General features: G+C 38.1%; 1 protein-coding gene across 3 annotated transcripts; it reads left to right on the top strand.

The window, feature by feature from the left end:
* The first annotated feature begins 631 nt into the window (after positions 1–631).
* Positions 632–15,849, top strand: GPATCH1 (G-patch domain containing 1). 3 transcript variants are annotated; one of them, XM_018920787.3, is made up of 20 exons: positions 632–766; positions 1,660–1,794; positions 2,079–2,164; positions 2,546–2,706; positions 3,064–3,161; positions 3,294–3,352; positions 3,681–3,926; positions 4,725–4,872; positions 5,602–5,681; positions 6,680–6,884; positions 7,479–7,766; positions 9,492–9,673; positions 10,029–10,156; positions 10,424–10,557; positions 10,886–11,055; positions 11,742–11,955; positions 12,649–12,762; positions 13,223–13,347; positions 13,860–14,005; positions 15,149–15,849. In XM_018920787.3, the coding sequence occupies exons 1-20, from the start codon at positions 691–693 to the stop codon at positions 15,168–15,170; spliced, it is 2,817 nt and encodes a 938-aa protein (XP_018776332.2). In that variant the 5' UTR covers positions 632–690; the 3' UTR covers positions 15,171–15,849. The 3 variants fall into 3 exon arrangements, with proteins under 3 accessions (XP_018776332.2, XP_009094218.2, XP_050834853.1); XM_009095970.4 differs by having other exon boundaries at positions 11,739–11,955; XM_050978896.1 differs by lacking the exons at positions 13,860–14,005; positions 15,149–15,849 and having other exon boundaries at positions 11,739–11,955; positions 13,182–13,347.
* Positions 15,850–16,122: the final 273 nt, after the last annotated feature.

Genomic DNA, 16,122 nt, shown 5'->3' with positions numbered 1-16,122 from the left:
CCTGAAAGCCTTCGGGGATGAAGCTCTTGGAGGGAAGGTTTGAACGCTCAGACTTCTGCCCCGATTTCTGAGCAAATTCTTCAACAGCTCGTAAGACAACGTGGTTAGGCAAATTTTGCTGTGTATTTGCTTAAGTGTACAATGAAATCCACAACTCCGTTGATTTTGATTCAGGGTGGACTCTGCTTTACACCTTGATTTAGACGAAATCTGTTCGTCAGAGTCATTGCTGCCCATTTCCTAGCTCCGAGTCTGAGGAGGGCTGCGCTCGCTGATTCAGGGAGTTACCACATGGCTGCTGACCACCTGGAGTTTGGCATTATATGCCGTGGGTAATTTCTAAAGACACCGGTCAGCGCTTCGGACTGACGGTGCGGAGCCGCACACGGCAGCTCCGCAGAGCTCCTGGACCCCTGGGGCTTTTCCAGCCAAACACGGCTGGGCGGAGGGACCGGCTGCGGCCCCCGCCTGCCCTCCCTCAGAGCGGAGGACCGCAGGACCGCGCAGTGCCCGGCGGGCAGGCCCAACGCCGCCGTGAGGCCGGGAGGGGGTGAAGGGCTGGGGCAGTGCCGCCGCTCCCCTCCCGCCGGCGGGGTCCCGGTGGTGTCGGGCGGTCCCGGTGCCGGGCGCTGCGCGGCTCCGCCTCCTCTGGTGAGACCGCCCTCTCCCGCGCGGCCACCGTCGGGTAAGATGGCGGCGGAGAGCAGCGACACCGAGGAGGAGGATTTGGTGAGCTATGGAAGCCCGCTGCAGCCCCTGCAGGAGGGTAAGGGACCCCCGGGAGGTCCGTCTGCTCCTCCTCCTCCCTCCCTCTGTCAGTGCCTTGTGCGAGCGCTGGAGAGCGGCCCGCCGTGAGGCGCTGGGGCCGGGGTATCCCCAAGGGCCTGCGCGGTCCTGTTCGGTTCGCTCCCAGCCCTTACTGTGAGGAGCTGTGGCGTGTGGGCACAGCGCAGACCTGCTTCCCCTGCTCCTGCTGCCTGCGGCCTTGCTCGGCAGCCGTGCTGGCCTGCGGGAGGACGCAACAGCACAAGGCGAGCGGGGAAAGAAAGGCCTCGGCACCACAGCGGCTGTGGCTGCGGTACCCCGCGGCTTGTGCCGGCTGCTCCGGGTGCACCTGGGTACCAATGCTTGCTTCTGTCCTCCTCACCCCCCCAAAAAACCCAGTACAGTTGAAGCGTATGGACTTAAGCTAATCTTACCGTCTGATGCTCATATGGTTGAGATGGACAGGACCAGGACTAATGGACAGTTGTGACTCCCAAGTCTGTGCCTCTTTATTCAAGAAATATTGTTAAAAAGAGGTAAATGTTTGTGTCAAAGTCTATGGCTTTTGTGTTTTGTTTCAGTTTTTACACTCTTGATGTGTAATTTCTCAAGCAATTACTGAAGTGAAGAAATCCTGCATACTTTAAAAGTTTCCTTTCACAAGAAAAAATCCAGTCAGTAGAACTGAGGATTTTGATGTGAAGACTTCATGCTTTTCCTTTATCAATGTTGTATATGAATAGTTACAGTAGAGTGGAAATAAATGAAATGTGGTGATTTCCATGTCAGGGTGGCTAGTGTTTGATCCTGTTTTTACTTGCAGCTTCTGGAGGAAGTGGGAAATTGTTCCTTCATGTAAAGTTGTGTCTTACTTTCTGATTTATTTGATTGTAGGTGAACGAATTAAAAAGCCAGTTCCTCTTCAAGAGCAGACTGTTAAAGATGCAAAGGGACGATACCAGCGTTTCCATGGTGCATTCACTGGTGGCTTTTCTGCTGGCTACTTTAACACTGTTGGCACAAAGGAAGGTCAGATATTTTGCTGTCTTCTGGGAATGGTTATATTGAGAACCATATTGTCATGCTAGTGAAAACAAATTAACTGTCACTAAGCATTTTTGTTCCTGCTTGTCCTTAGACTGTGAATAGTTAAAATAGTATTGCTGAAGTTATTTCTCCCTGAGTTTCTGAACTGTAATTTTATAAATATTTCTTTGATATGTACTTAAGATGTAAGGTTGAAATGTTTTAATTTTTTTTTTGAATGTTGTGTTTTCTTAAGAACCTTACTTTAACATTTGCCTTCTTTAAAGGATGGACACCATCAGCTTTTGTGTCATCACGGCAGAAGAGAGCAGACAGAGCTGTTTTTGGACCAGAAGACTTCATGGATGAAGAGGTAAATTTAGAAAGGAATTGAAAACTTGTGCAAATAGTTGCTGTGACAGCAAAAATTGAAGGAACCTTGAAATTACTGCCTGTATACAGTGTTATCCTATGAGGTTATACTAAGACTATTTCATAGGTTCACTTAAGAAACTCCTCTAATGTCAGTATTAAAAAATAAAACCAGAACTCAACCTTTTCACTTTAAAATACTTTTGAAACTGTTTAAGATATTTCCACTAAAGTTACTGAAAAAACAACTGCATAAGTGATTTGAGAAAATTAGCAAACATGAAGGTCATTTGCCATTTTCATAACTTTACTAAGAATTCTTGGTAAGTGAGAATTTGAAGAATGTTTAATCTAAATGTTCTCATTTTGTGTATCTTTCCAGGATCTTAGTGAATTTGGGATTGCACCAAAAGATATTACTACTACAGATGATTTTGCATCTAAAGCTAAAGACAGAATAAAGGAGAAAGCTAGACAGATTGCAGGAGTAGTTGCTCCCATTCCAGGAACCACTGCATTTGATGATTTAATTGGACCATCTAAGTAAGTAAATTTACCTGAAAGTTTGCCAAACCATTCATTTCACTTAGATGTGTTGTATTGCTTAGAAAAGTAATGTTTCACCACCATAATTATGAGACTGGAAGATCCTGCAGTGGTACATTTCCTAAGTGGCCTCCACCTGGATTTTTGTTTTGAAGGTACAGACTTGCACCAAGTAAACATTTATAAACTGACAGGTAGTGTGTATGCAAATAGTAACACTTTCAGATTTGATTTTAAAGCGGGATATAAAACTAGAAGTTCAAATATTATATATGTACATTATTTATCAACAAATAAGAAAGGTGTGGTTTGAAGTAATTTTGGGTTTTGTTTTATTTTTTTTTTTCTTTTTAGAATAACAGTTGGGGTTGAACTGTTACGAAAAATGGGCTGGAAAGAAGGACAAGGAATTGGCCCACGAGTCAAAAGAAAGCCACGCAGACAGAAGCCTGGTAAGTTCAGGGAAGTTCCTGAGCTAATTAACTTTCTTGTTAGTAGAACGTTAACATTCATAAACTGATTAGAAAGTTGATTTTAAAGCCTCTTTTTATTAATGTAATATGATGTTATGATGTCTCTTACAGATCCTACAGTGAAGATTTATGGTTGTGCATTGCCACCTGGACTGTCTGAGGGTTCTGAGGTACTGAACAGAAAAAGTGGTCTGTTGGCTTATGTAAGAATATGTGATAACAAATTGAAAAAACAAAACAACTTCTTTAATGTCCTCCAACAGTATTTTAAAATGCATTTTCAAATCTTCTTAAAAGTGTTTATAAATACTTTCTGTGCTTAATGTGAAGAAAGGTTTTAATATATAAATTTCTGCTTTTGCTATGTAAGAAGGTTTAGTTCATACACAATTCAGGAAATGCAAACTTGCCTAGGCTCATGTGAAGTGAATATTTTAAAAGCTCAACATACAGAACTTTTAGTCACATTTGCTCTCATAAACTTTCATTTTGTACAAGGATGAGGAGGATGAATACCAGCCAGAGAATGTGACCTTTGCACCTAAAGATGTAATGCCTGTAGACTTGACTCCAAAAGAGAATGTCCATGGACTTGGCTATAAGGGTTTGGACCCCTCTCAAGCCTTGTTTGGAGCATCTGGAAGAGAGCACCTGAATCTTTTCACAGGTGGTTCTGAAGAAACAAGCAATTTACTTGGTGATCTGAGACACAGTAAAGGAAGAAAACTAGGTATTACAGGTCAGGTAAGGACATTTTTTATTGCATTTTATCATTATTGCAGTAAATCCACATAAATTTTGTTGTAAGTTAAAAGCTCCTAGTCATTGTAAGAAATGCTAAATGTGGCTTGAGAATAGGATTTTTTAAAAACTTATTTTGAAGCTGTCGAAAAATCCTTAGAACTCTCAAATGCCTTCACTTACTGAGACTGTAAAAGACAACTATAAAACTATCTGACTGAGTAGCTGAATGGAAGAATGTTCTGAGTAGCTGAATGGAAAAATGTTCTGTATTACTTTGATTAGATAAAGTTAATATTCAGTATGTTTTTAGTTTATGTTTTTTGTCTCTTGTACTTTCAGTAATGCTGTAGCTGTGAGCTAGAGAGGTTTTGTGTTGCTCCAGAGTATTTGTAGTTCTTATCTAGAAGCACTGTCAGTTTATATTTTCTGGGAATTCTACCTAATTTCCCTGTTAACTGGCATATTTTCTTCCTTTTGAGAGCTTAATCTGCTCTTAGTCAGATTGCATGTGTTATTATGGTGGAACTAGTCTGCTGTCCTTGTCCTGTGCACACCAAACTTGCTGTCCCTCCCTGCCAAGGGAGTGGAATGTGTTTGGTTTTGTTGCTTTTGTGCTCACTGAGGTGTGGGGGTTTTTTCCACCTCAGTTTCTGTGGTGTAACTGTACATTTTTCCCAGTGTATCTATATTTTTACTGTAGACTTTATATAGATAAATAGATATCCATGTAGATGTGTTCTGGTATGTGACTTAAAAGTTTTTCCACTTTTGAGTTCTTATTTAAAATATGTATTTTAGGCTTTTGGTGTAGGAGCTCTAGAGGAAGAAGATGATGATATTTATGCAACGGACACACTGTCAAAATATGATACAGTTCTGAAGGATGAGGAGCCTGGGGATGGCTTGTATGGCTGGACAGCACCAAAACAGTATAAATCCAAAAAAAGTAAGAATTGTGGTTCTCTTTAAAGAGTGAGCATAATACGGGGGGAAAAAATTAGAAATGTAGTCTGTATTTTCCATATATTGTAATTTTCAGCCTTCATATCTGAAAATTCAACTAGTCCTCCTTCTATATTGAAGTGTTCAATTACAGAAATAATTTCCAAAGTCTTCCACTAATCCCAGTGTAGATTAAACCTTCAAAACATATTTTCAGAAGGATAATATGTACTGCTTTGTGAGAAACAGCCTTCAATTTCACTGAAGAAAACAAGTGATTGTGAATCACAGTTACAAAACATGGCCCAGCACTTAAAAAGAGAACTTTTTTTTTTTTTTTAATGAACTTCTGTATTTTCAGATAATTTTTGTAAATTGTATCTTGGTGCTACTTTATTTTTACTGCACTGTGTGAGTGCATGAAATACTGTTGTAATTTTTGGAGCAGCTGTTCATGTTGGTTGTACACATCAATGGCACTGATGGTGTGGGCTGTGCTCAGTATGGATACTGCTGCTTCACTCTAAGCCATGTTCAACCTTCAGCAGTCACTCTGGGAGCAGGTTTTAGTTGTATAGTACTAATCCAGAATCAGAACCCTTAATTTTAAATGAAAGGTGGTGAAGACAAACTACAATTATGACTCATAATATACAGCAACATTTGGAAAATATTCAGAAAAAAATTGCCTAACATGCATGTTTTAAATATTATATCTATGATCATTTTGTAGGGCCTGAAAGAGATTTTAAATATATAGGCAAAGTCCTGGCTGGTTTTTCCTTGGCATCAAAACCATCAGCTCCAGTCAAGGTAAGCAGACAATGATATTTTATGCTTTAAGAATAACAGCATTCATCATGTGAATTGTGTGGACTATGCTGCTTCTTGGTGTTTTTCTGTTCTTAGAAGTAAATGTTTTTGTCAGCAGTAAAAAATGGCTGAATGAACAAAATTATAGCACTGGGGACTGTTCAATATAAACCTAAAATTTATCAGACTCCTGTAGGTATTTAAAGTTTGCTTGAGTACTGGCTTTGAACAAATACCTTCCACACTATTCACTGCTACTTTCCATAAGTTGGAGGAATGGTTTAATTTAACTTAAAAAATAAATAAAAAATTACATATGTTGGTTCCAGATCTTTCATACATAACATACAGTTTTCTGTAAAAAGCAGGCCTCATGCTTTGTCCACTTTGCTATTTTGGTGACAATTTAATTTCTTAGTCCAATCTTCAGGTTTACATAATTCATGCCATATATATTTGCATAAATTGGAATGACAAACAATTGTATGAGAGGGTCCTCTTTCTAAGGAAGAATATTTGTGTGGTACATAAAATCCCATCCTTTAGGGAGCACAGAGCTAACCCTTTAAGTGACAGCTTGAAAGAAGAACATGGGGAAAAGTACTTTGAAAGATGTTAAAATATAGTAAGCATGGAAGTACTCAGTAGTCCAGTTGATTAAATCATTTGACTTCTGTTTAAAAAATTAATAAGCAATATTAAAAGGTGTTTTCTCACATAAAAGCAGTGCATCCTAAGACTTGTTAATTTTCCTGTCACTTAATGTGCACGTTTTCATATTTTTTCATAGTTGTAAATATATTTGTTTCCAGAGTTTGTATTACAGTGCCACTTACTGGTTTATAGGAACTGGGAGCTTGTACTATCTGTTTCTACTACTAAGATGTAAATTGAGGAGTTCTTAGGTTGAGCTTTTTCTGGAACACATTTGTAAGTGTTGCATACAAAGTTGTTTCTCTCTCAGTGGGTTTTTGTTTTGTTGCCCCTTTTCCCCCCAGATTTATCCCCCACCCAGCCTGCCACGAAATTACAGACCAGTCCATTACTTTCGACCTGTGCTGCCAGCTGGGAATGAAAGCTGCCATTTGCAGAAGGCATTGGAGGAGTCAGCTGGGAAACTGGAGAGTGACCCAGCACACCACAGCAGGCATGCTTTGAATGCAGCTCAGAGGAGAGAACAGCTTGGAGAGACTGAGCTGAAAGGTAGGAAGATACATGACCATGTCTTTGCTTGTGTTTCAAGCATGTTTGTATGTTCAGTTACAGAACAGTAAGAATTTACTCTGGCCTTGAGTGCTTATTTTCTAACAGAAATATATCAAATCTAGTGACCATTTCAATGTTCAGTTTCATCTCAGCAGGTGAATTATTGATGTAACTGTCTGTATTTTCATTTACTTGAATATTTTAAAGACAAAAAGTATGTGTTGGATTTGTTTGGGAGATTGTGACCTTTTATGAATATAATAGGCTGTGATAATTTTTTTCTGTAAAGTGTTTTACTGAAATACATTCAAATATACTAAGAAGATAATTCGTAGCTGTGGCTCATATTTGTATCTACAGTGGTAAACTTAATCAAGTTATATGTAAATAGCATAAAAGATGCAATGGTGTCCAAATTTTTATTTGCCATGTATGCCATTTTATTGTTAATTTCTGCTTTAAGAGCATTTTATCTGAATTTATACACATGTGGTAGGGATTTTTCCTCAACTAAAGTAGAAGATAGTTCTAGTAATTTTTAATTTCTCTTTATCTTAATTGATTTCTCTTTACTGCTTTTTTCTGCTTTAGGTCCAGCTCCTTCTGTTTTGGAATATCTGTCTGAGAAAGATAGAGAAAGACTCAAACAAGTGAAACAAGCATCTGAACAACAAATGAAAGCAAAACCAGTGTCTCAGCAGTCATCAAATAGCAGATTGCAGTTGGCCTCCCCAGAAGATGCTGCTCACAAATGGCAGATGCTGCTGGGAGGGCAGTTAACAAATGCTGGTTCTAGTGACTTCAAACCATTTGCAAAAAATCCAGAAAAACAAAAAAGATATGAAAATTTTGTGAAAAGTCTTAAACAAGGAGAAAAAGGTAAAATATTTCTTGGTTAATTTTTCCTTCCCCTCTCCACCCCCTTTTTTTTTTTGCCCAGTGCATTTTATATTTACTGTGAGTACTCTTCCTGAATTCCACAGCATTTCTCCTTTTACTTCTTTTCAGGACCAATGTCAACAGAAGTCTTTACTGATACTTAGTCATGTTGATTTCAAGAGAACTGCTCAGTTACTCAGTTGTCAGCAAGTCTTGATTTTAGGCATTACATTTCATACTTCTGTGATGTAGCAGAAGTTAAGTTCTACTTCATTTCCTGGATTTCCCTTATTTCATTTGCCAAGGTACACTTAAGCTTTGGTCAGTGAAACAAGCTTTTTAATTTAGTTTGTTACTCTTAGAGGAGTTAAACTGACAAATCATATAAAGGCAGTAAGAGGATTGGGTAGAATCAGAAGAAACCCCATTCCCTCTGCACCAGGGGAGGATAAGAACCCTGAAGTGAATGAATTATTTCACACTTGTCAAAGCTTGTATTGTATGTCCTTCAGATACTCAAACTTCTGCTGTCACTTATGTTCTTCCCAGAAAAATTTATGACTGTATAAGCACATGCAGAGCTCTTACTCGCCAAAAAAAAACATCCAATGTGCTTCATCATCTCTTTTCATGCTGTTTCAGGCTCCTTCCATTTTGTTTAGGTTTTTGATATTAAATTATACTGTGGTGTATATTAGATTAAATTAGGTACCTGTGCTACCTTGTGGTGAGTTCTGAAGTTCTGTGATTTTTCTGTGAGGCATGAAAAGCTGAACTTGATCTAGGGAGTTCATCATCAGCCCATGACTTTAAATTGCCTTGAAATGAACTTTAAAATAAAAGGGTTGGGTATTTTCCAAATTTTGAGGTACGCAGGGGCTACTGGGGAAGGAGAAAATGGACTCCAGGGAAATTTGACAGAGGAAATCATATAGTGACAGGTGGAAAACCTAGGTTTGTTGTTTTAGTTGTGATTTGGGATTTTTTTGGGTTTTGTCTTTTTTTAAGTCCTTTTCATTATATAAAAGAAATATTTTCTGGTCAGTAGCCTCTTCTGGTTACTGCCTTGGGACAGACTCCTTGAGCTTTGAATCCATAGCTCAGTTCAGGACTGGGATTTTCCCTGGGTAAAGTTGAATATTCCCAGTTCTGACTGTGTTATGACTGTAAGTGCCTCCCTAGTCATTATGATGAAAATGTAGAAATGTGTAAATAACTGGAATTGTTAAAGGTCTGTTTTACTGTGAGTGCATTTGCTTGGCTGGTGTTATTTCCTCTTCCTTCTGGGAGACAAACTGAACCTGTTGCTGTAAACCTGTGTGCAAACTCTGTATTTACCAGTGGGCACTTCATAAACCAGAAAGCAAGTTAACAAAGCATAGCCAGGCTTCAATTCTTTGTTCTATGTTTTAGTTATTTGATAAGGCTTTGGGTTATACTTTTTGTTTTAATCACCTGTTAAATCCACTGCATATTTTGAACATTCTTTAAAGGGCAATGAGTAAGGAATCAGTTCTACAAGTAAAATTACTTAAAATATCAATTTTGCATTTGGCAAATGCTGTTAGTCTTGCTGTCTTGAAAAATTACCTTCATTTATCAGAGAATAACACAGTTGAGGTTAGTACTAAAGCAGACTTGCTTATAACTTTATTTTTTGTTTGAAAGGTGTTGACCCAAAGCAGGCTGCCATCCCTGCTAAGCATTTCTGTTCTCATCCCACAGGAGAAAGACTGGAGCGCTTCTTTGACCAGAGTATGACGGAGTGGGAGCGAGGCAGAGAACAGGAGGAGTTCTTCCGTGCAGCAATGTTCTACAGGTCCTCAAATTCCACACTCTCATCCAGATTCACCCGGGCCAAATATGAAGATGATGTTGACAAAGTTGAAGTCCCTCGAGACCAAGAGGTATTTGCTGTCCTTTAATCCATTGGAGCTGCAGTTGTTGCCTTAGCCCTGAATTTTTCTTTTAAACTCTCATGTAGATATGTCACTGTTTTGTTGCCCTTCTGTTTAGCAGCTTTTAAAAACACTTGGTGCATACAGAGTAGTCTTTGTTAAACAGCATTTAAATATTGATGGATTTGTCCTGTTCATAAATCTTACAACAGTTAAGTGAGTTTTTTTGTGAGTGTAAATTCTGCAATTAATTCTGTAAATTAAAGAGTGTAAATTCTGTACATTGAAATTGTATATAAAATACATTTTATATCTCTCTTTTTAAAAAAATTATTTATCAGCTATAAATGTTTGACTTTTTCAGAATGATATTGATGATAAGGAAACAGCTGTGAAGATGAAGATGTTTGGCAAACTCACAAGAGACAACTTTGAATGGCATCCTGATAAGCTGCTGTGTAAAAGATTTAATGTTCGTGATCCATATCCCGAGTAAGATAATTCATACTTATATTTTTAAAACTTTTTATTATTTCTGAGTTTTTCATTTGCTTGTAGAAAATCTGGCTTGATGTTTTCTTGTGTCACAAGGTGATACAGAACTGCCCAAAGTTTTTATTTGTGCCATGAAATATGGTGACCTCTGATTAAATAGCATGCATTTGAAGGATTACTGTAGGAATTCAGGTTGTTGTAGCTAATTTGAGAACTTTTCTGTGTTTAAAACAATAATCACCAAACAATTTTATTTCCCTCTAGTTCTTCTGTAGTGGGTTTGCCAAAAGTGAAACGAGACAAGTATTCTGTTTTTAATTTCCTAACTGTGCCTGAGCCCACCACATCTGTAACTCAAGCAACAAAGGAAAAGATCCAAGAGAGTAACAGTCTCAACAGTAAGTTTGTTGTTACTTTATTAATTTAGCAATACATGAGATAATAGTACAGAAAAGGCATCTTTTTCATTGAGAACCTAGCCACATGATTTTTTTTAATTAAAAAAACCCAAACAAAGGAATTGAAATAAAAATTCAGTGACATAAAAACTGAAGTTAGTGACATAAGGCTAATTTCTTCTACCTAAAAGACATTTATAGGTCAAGTATTCACTAGAAAGCTTTAAAAAATGTCAAACTGAAGAAGCAGAGTAATTTAAAATCAAGTAGGCCATGAAATGCAGAACAATTTGGCATGCAGGTGATTTGAATACTTTGGATATTTTAGAACCAAAGAAATCTTCAAGGTGGGACGTGTCAGATAAAGAGAAGGAGAAGAAAGATTCCATCAGTGAATTCATTAGTCTTGCTAGATCAAAAGCTGATGCTCAGCAGCAGCCCCCAGTGCCAGCCAAAGAAGAGTGTGGAACTGGGACAACTGAAACTCCTCCCTCTGTGGTGAGTTTAAAACAGGGTTTGAACTTAAAGGGAATAGCTGTAAACCTTGAAAACCCAGAAATCAGATGGGTTAATGTATGAATTGTTTATATATGTTAATATGAATTGTTAAAATATAAATACAGATCAGTTTGCACAAGAGCCAGCTCAGGATGAACAAAGGCATGAAATGGCACTGTGAAGAACTTTGAGGTTGTAACTCTGGGATGGAAGATGTTTGCAGCTTAGCTTTGATTATACTTGAAGTAGGGCTTAAGAGAAGAAAAAATGTAGCCCAGTAGTCTGGGAACTAAATTCAGTAACTTTACCACTGCTCTGCTCCCAGGCACAGAATGTATTTATTTCTCTTTTCCATAGAAGAGAGTGCATATTCTGGGGAGAAAGGTGATGTTTTCCTTTTGCTTAAATTTAGTATTATATAATTGAAGTTTAAATTAATGAATCAGAATTTATAGTATCTGGGGATCTATTTTCACAAACTGCACTACTCTTTATAGGACACTGGCTTAGTTCCTCAGCATTTCAGAGCTTTACTATTTGGGACTAAGATTGTTTATTTCACAGCTATTGTGCCATCCAAATGTTTTGTAAATACCTGTTAGCATCCTTGAAGTTATTCTTTATCAGAGAGAGGTTGTTAGTTTCTTTAGTGCTTAAATACAGTTTGTTGTGATGCTATTTAGCAGGTGGCTGAGGAAGATAAGAATCAGGAGGAAGAAAGCAAACGACCACCCATGGACTTATTTAAGGCCATCTTTGTGAGCTCCTCAGATGAAAAATCATCTTCCTCTGAAGAAGAAGAAGAGAGTGATGAAGAACAGCAACCAACTACTTCGGAAAGACAGTCAGAGACCACCAAGCAAGTTGACATAGCAGACACAACTTCCTCAAATTTACAAGGTAGTGCTTACTGGAAGTTCATTTTTATGCAAGATAAAAAGCTCTTGTAAAAGCTCTATTTTTGAATCACACATTCTTGGACTGTTAGGACAGTGCTGTGCTCCTGTGCAGGTCATGTGAGATGGGTTGTGCTGGTCATGTAGAAAATGCAAACAATACAGCACTGAATAGGGCCTTGCATGTTCCAGTGTTATTAGCATTGCCATGTTCCTTTTGTGTGGAGTTTACAAGCAAACTGCTGCATGGAATGTGCCTGTTTTACAGTGAGGGGCAGCAAAACATCCAGTGTAAGAACATCATGAAAATGAAAATACTTTGTTCACTTACTGTCACAGTTGGTTCTATTAACGTGTAACTTGAAGTGTTTATTAACTTTACACATCTCATGGAGTTTTTTATTCATTCTGAGTAATGGAAAATAGTACTGTTACAAAAGGGAAGCAAACAAATAGACTAATAGCAAGTTAATTAATAATTTATGGTTTAAAAGGTTAATTTTGATTTAAAAGAAAAAACCCTACAGTATGTTGACCTGTTTCAGAATGTCAGCTGCCCAGTTGGCCAAAGCACTCCATAGAGACAGAGGATGCTGATCAGTTTGCCTTCTTAAAGGTTTTTAGAAAGCCTCCTTGAACTTCCTTCAGCAATTTTTGGAAAAAATATTCATATAGCAAGTTTTGGGTTTTTTCATAGAAAGTGTGACTGCTACAGCTGAATCTGGCATTTCTTCATTGCCTACTTCAAAGCAGCAGGAGCTGGATGCAGCAGAGGAATTTGGACCAAAGTTGCCGCCAGCTTTTTCTTCTGGTAGGTTCTGTAAGCATCTAGAATGTAAATTTTGCACATTGAAATTGTATATAAAATACATTATATCTCTCTTTAAAAAAGCGTTTGTGACTAGGCCATCCAGCTCTTAAATGTGTGCTATGTAAACAGGCATCACCAAATGTTCTGTTGCCATGCTAAGACCCACAGCAGGAACCTCTCTGCCTGTGTACCCGGTTTGTTTTAAGTCTCTAAAGGAAATGATAAAGAAATAGAGGACAGCCTTGCAATTTCATTTTTTAACACATTGCAAAGGCATTTAATTACAATAAGGGATGTTGCAGGTGGGAGTTTTAGACATGTAATTTCCTTTTTAAAGTTAGGAGGTTTGTTTGTTTAATTGTCATATTAGGTTAAAAGTAATACAGAATGTAATAACCAAATTACCCTGTTTTGGTCAGGGTATTTTTTTTATTCTTTGTGCATTTGCTTTGTACTTTAGGCACTACTTGGCAACAACAAACAGAGGTGCCAGCAACTTTTCCTGGGCCTAGTAGGAAAGAAAAGCATAGGAAAATCAGAGAGAGGCACAAGACTAAGAAAGAACGCAAACGCAAAAAGGAAAAGGTAACAAATTTAAATACTGATTTCTGATTTATTGATTCTTTGATTTGCCTTTCAGAATGTTTTATTATTTATGCTTGGTTGTAGAAAAAATATGTACTGGGACTAGAATTTAAGCAATAGAGTTTTGTTAATGTTTTGAAATCAGAAAATGATCACGCTATGATGCCGCTTTTCCCATATGCACACGTGTGACTACAGGTACAATATTGTGGATAGTTTCATGTTCTGTGTGGAAGATGTCAGACACATTCTGGGAATTGCATTCATGGCTTAAATAACTGTAATGAAATGTCTGCTTTAGGGAGAATTGAGTGCTTGGATTAAATGCATTTTGGTTTATAATTATTTTTTTTTTAAGCTTGGTCTGAGTAGTGGACAAGAGTCATTGATAGTTGCTCTGTTTCTGTTAAGCTTTGAGTCCATACTGAAATTCACTTTTTCCTTTGGTTGACATTCAGAAAAATCCAAGTCTTTCACAAGGAGATAAAGGATTATATCTGTTCTTTTTACAGAAAAAGAAGCACAAGAAGCAGAAAAACAAAGGAAAACACAAGAATAAAAAATCAGAAAAAGACAGCAGCTCAGACACTACAGATAGCAGTGACAGCCTTAGTGATATGGACACCACAGGCTTGTCACCTAAAGAACTCCTTAGAAGGTAAGCAGAAAGGTTACTCAAACACTTGCACACTTACAGTGAATAACTAAAATATTCATTTATGAGTTGCCATTCTGATAAACCTATTTGCAGCAAATGTGAATAACCCGGTTTCTTTATGAAGATAAAATATTGCTCACTTTGGTGAGGAAAGAGTACAAATATTAGACATTTTAATCTAGAGGGTAATTAATTGTAGGATAGAAGCCTCTTAAGGTAAAGACCACTAAACTCACAGGCCTGGCAGAGCTAATGGACATTATAATTCAAGATGCCTGATATTTTTGGAAGGTATTTTGAATGGGAATTAAAAATTGAACTAGTGCAGGTAAAAATTTATATTTTCATTTATCTATTTCTCTTGACTTGGGAACACTGGAAGAAACATTTTCTGCTAAGATTCCATTCAGAGAGATTTCATGTGGGGCACCAATGCCTCAGCAAGGGACAGTGAAGCAAGCAGAACAGTACTTGAGGTCATGTACATGGCTTCTAAATTTAGACTGTGCTATTGCATTTTTATAAACTAGAGACTTGAAGATAGTGCTAACATAAATGTGAAAACCAGAAAAGCACATTTCACAATATTTTGCACACGCTTGAAGTAAAGTAGAACAAGCCTAACTGTCTCTAGTGCAGGTCATAGTCAGCTTCAGAAATGTCCCATCTGGAACAGTCACTGCAGTGGCTGCTGTTCAGTGTCCCTGGCTAGCTGCAGGAGAGGTCTCAGGGTGTTTGTTGAATAGCACATCCATCTGCTCTCGTGGGAGTGACTGGGGTCAAGCTGTGGAGTGGAACAGGCAGGTACCAGCTGGCATTTGAAGGGACTCTGCCTTCATTCCTTTGGAACTGAGTGTCAGTTATGTATTGCTGTTTTCATATCAAAAAACAAACTACTACTTGGTTTTCTGAATAGCTGAAATGTGGTTTTGTGCATTTTGCACAAAACAGATTTCTTTGTACAAGCAGTTGTTTGGAATCTTCACACTTGCATGTCTCTAATCACTGAGAAAATGTTTTGCTGATACAACTCAGATCTCTCTCTGCAACTAAGGTTTAAGAAACTGCTCAGGTAATGAAATGTTCCTAATGTGGTGTGTGACTGTTTAGTGTGACCTTTTTCCTTTTTTTCCTCCCTTTCAGATTAAAACAACTTCAGTATTGAGGAGCTGTCTTGCGTTCTTCAGTGTCGTGTGACTTGATCTCAAATTTTGATCTCCTCTGTGATGGTAGATCAGTGGTGTATAATGTGAAGCACTCGAGATACAGTATTCATATTGAATTTCTTTGAAAGTAAATGTGCATATGTTTACGATGTTCCATGAGTACAAAATGTATGGATTATAGAACATTGAAAAGACCCCTTTCTGAGCATAATAGTCTGAAATACTGCAGGCTCTGTTTTATTTAATAAAACAGAGCATTTTAATAAACTTTATTATTACAAATAATTTTTGTATAGTGATAATTTGTTATGCCTAAGACCTCTAAAGCACTGGAGAGTAAGTTTCAGTCTGAGTTAAGAAGTTAAAACTAAAGCAATGTAAAATTTTTATTGGGTGCAAGTATTTTTATTGAATCTAATGTAGAATTTCACATTGCAGTTTTTGAGTATCCAGCTGTTACTTTTGCCTCTCCAAATTGTATAACATTTACTATAGCAGCTCTAAGCCAATAACCTTTGACAGAATCACAGAATATGCTGAGTTGGAAGGGACCTGTCAGGATCATCAAGCCCAAGTCCTGGCCCTGCACAGTTCATTTCACATAAATTATCACAGCTAATGAGCTAAAAGATGATGTATGACAATAAACTGCCTCATTTTATGTAGTTACAAAGAAAACTGTTCATGCCATTTTTGTCTGCAGTTGTCATGTTGTAGAATAATTTAAATATGAGCCATGAAATAATGCTGAGTTGGTGGGGAGCAGCTGTGGGGCAGCTTGGAGCCCTGGCAGGGGCTGAGGGTTCAGGGCTCTGGGAAGGGCAGGGGGGCTGGGGCCCTGCCCATGAGGAGTTGGGGAACTGCTGCCAGCCCAGGCAGGGAAAGATCTCTGACACTTTGTGTGGGGTTATTGCTTGTGGCAGCTGGTGTTTGTTAGCTCTGTTCACACAA

Source organism: Serinus canaria, chromosome 11 (genome assembly GCF_022539315.1).
Source record: "Serinus canaria isolate serCan28SL12 chromosome 11, serCan2020, whole genome shotgun sequence".
NCBI lineage: Eukaryota > Metazoa > Chordata > Aves > Passeriformes > Fringillidae > Serinus > Serinus canaria.
This window is presented reverse-complemented; position numbering and strand designations above follow the sequence as displayed.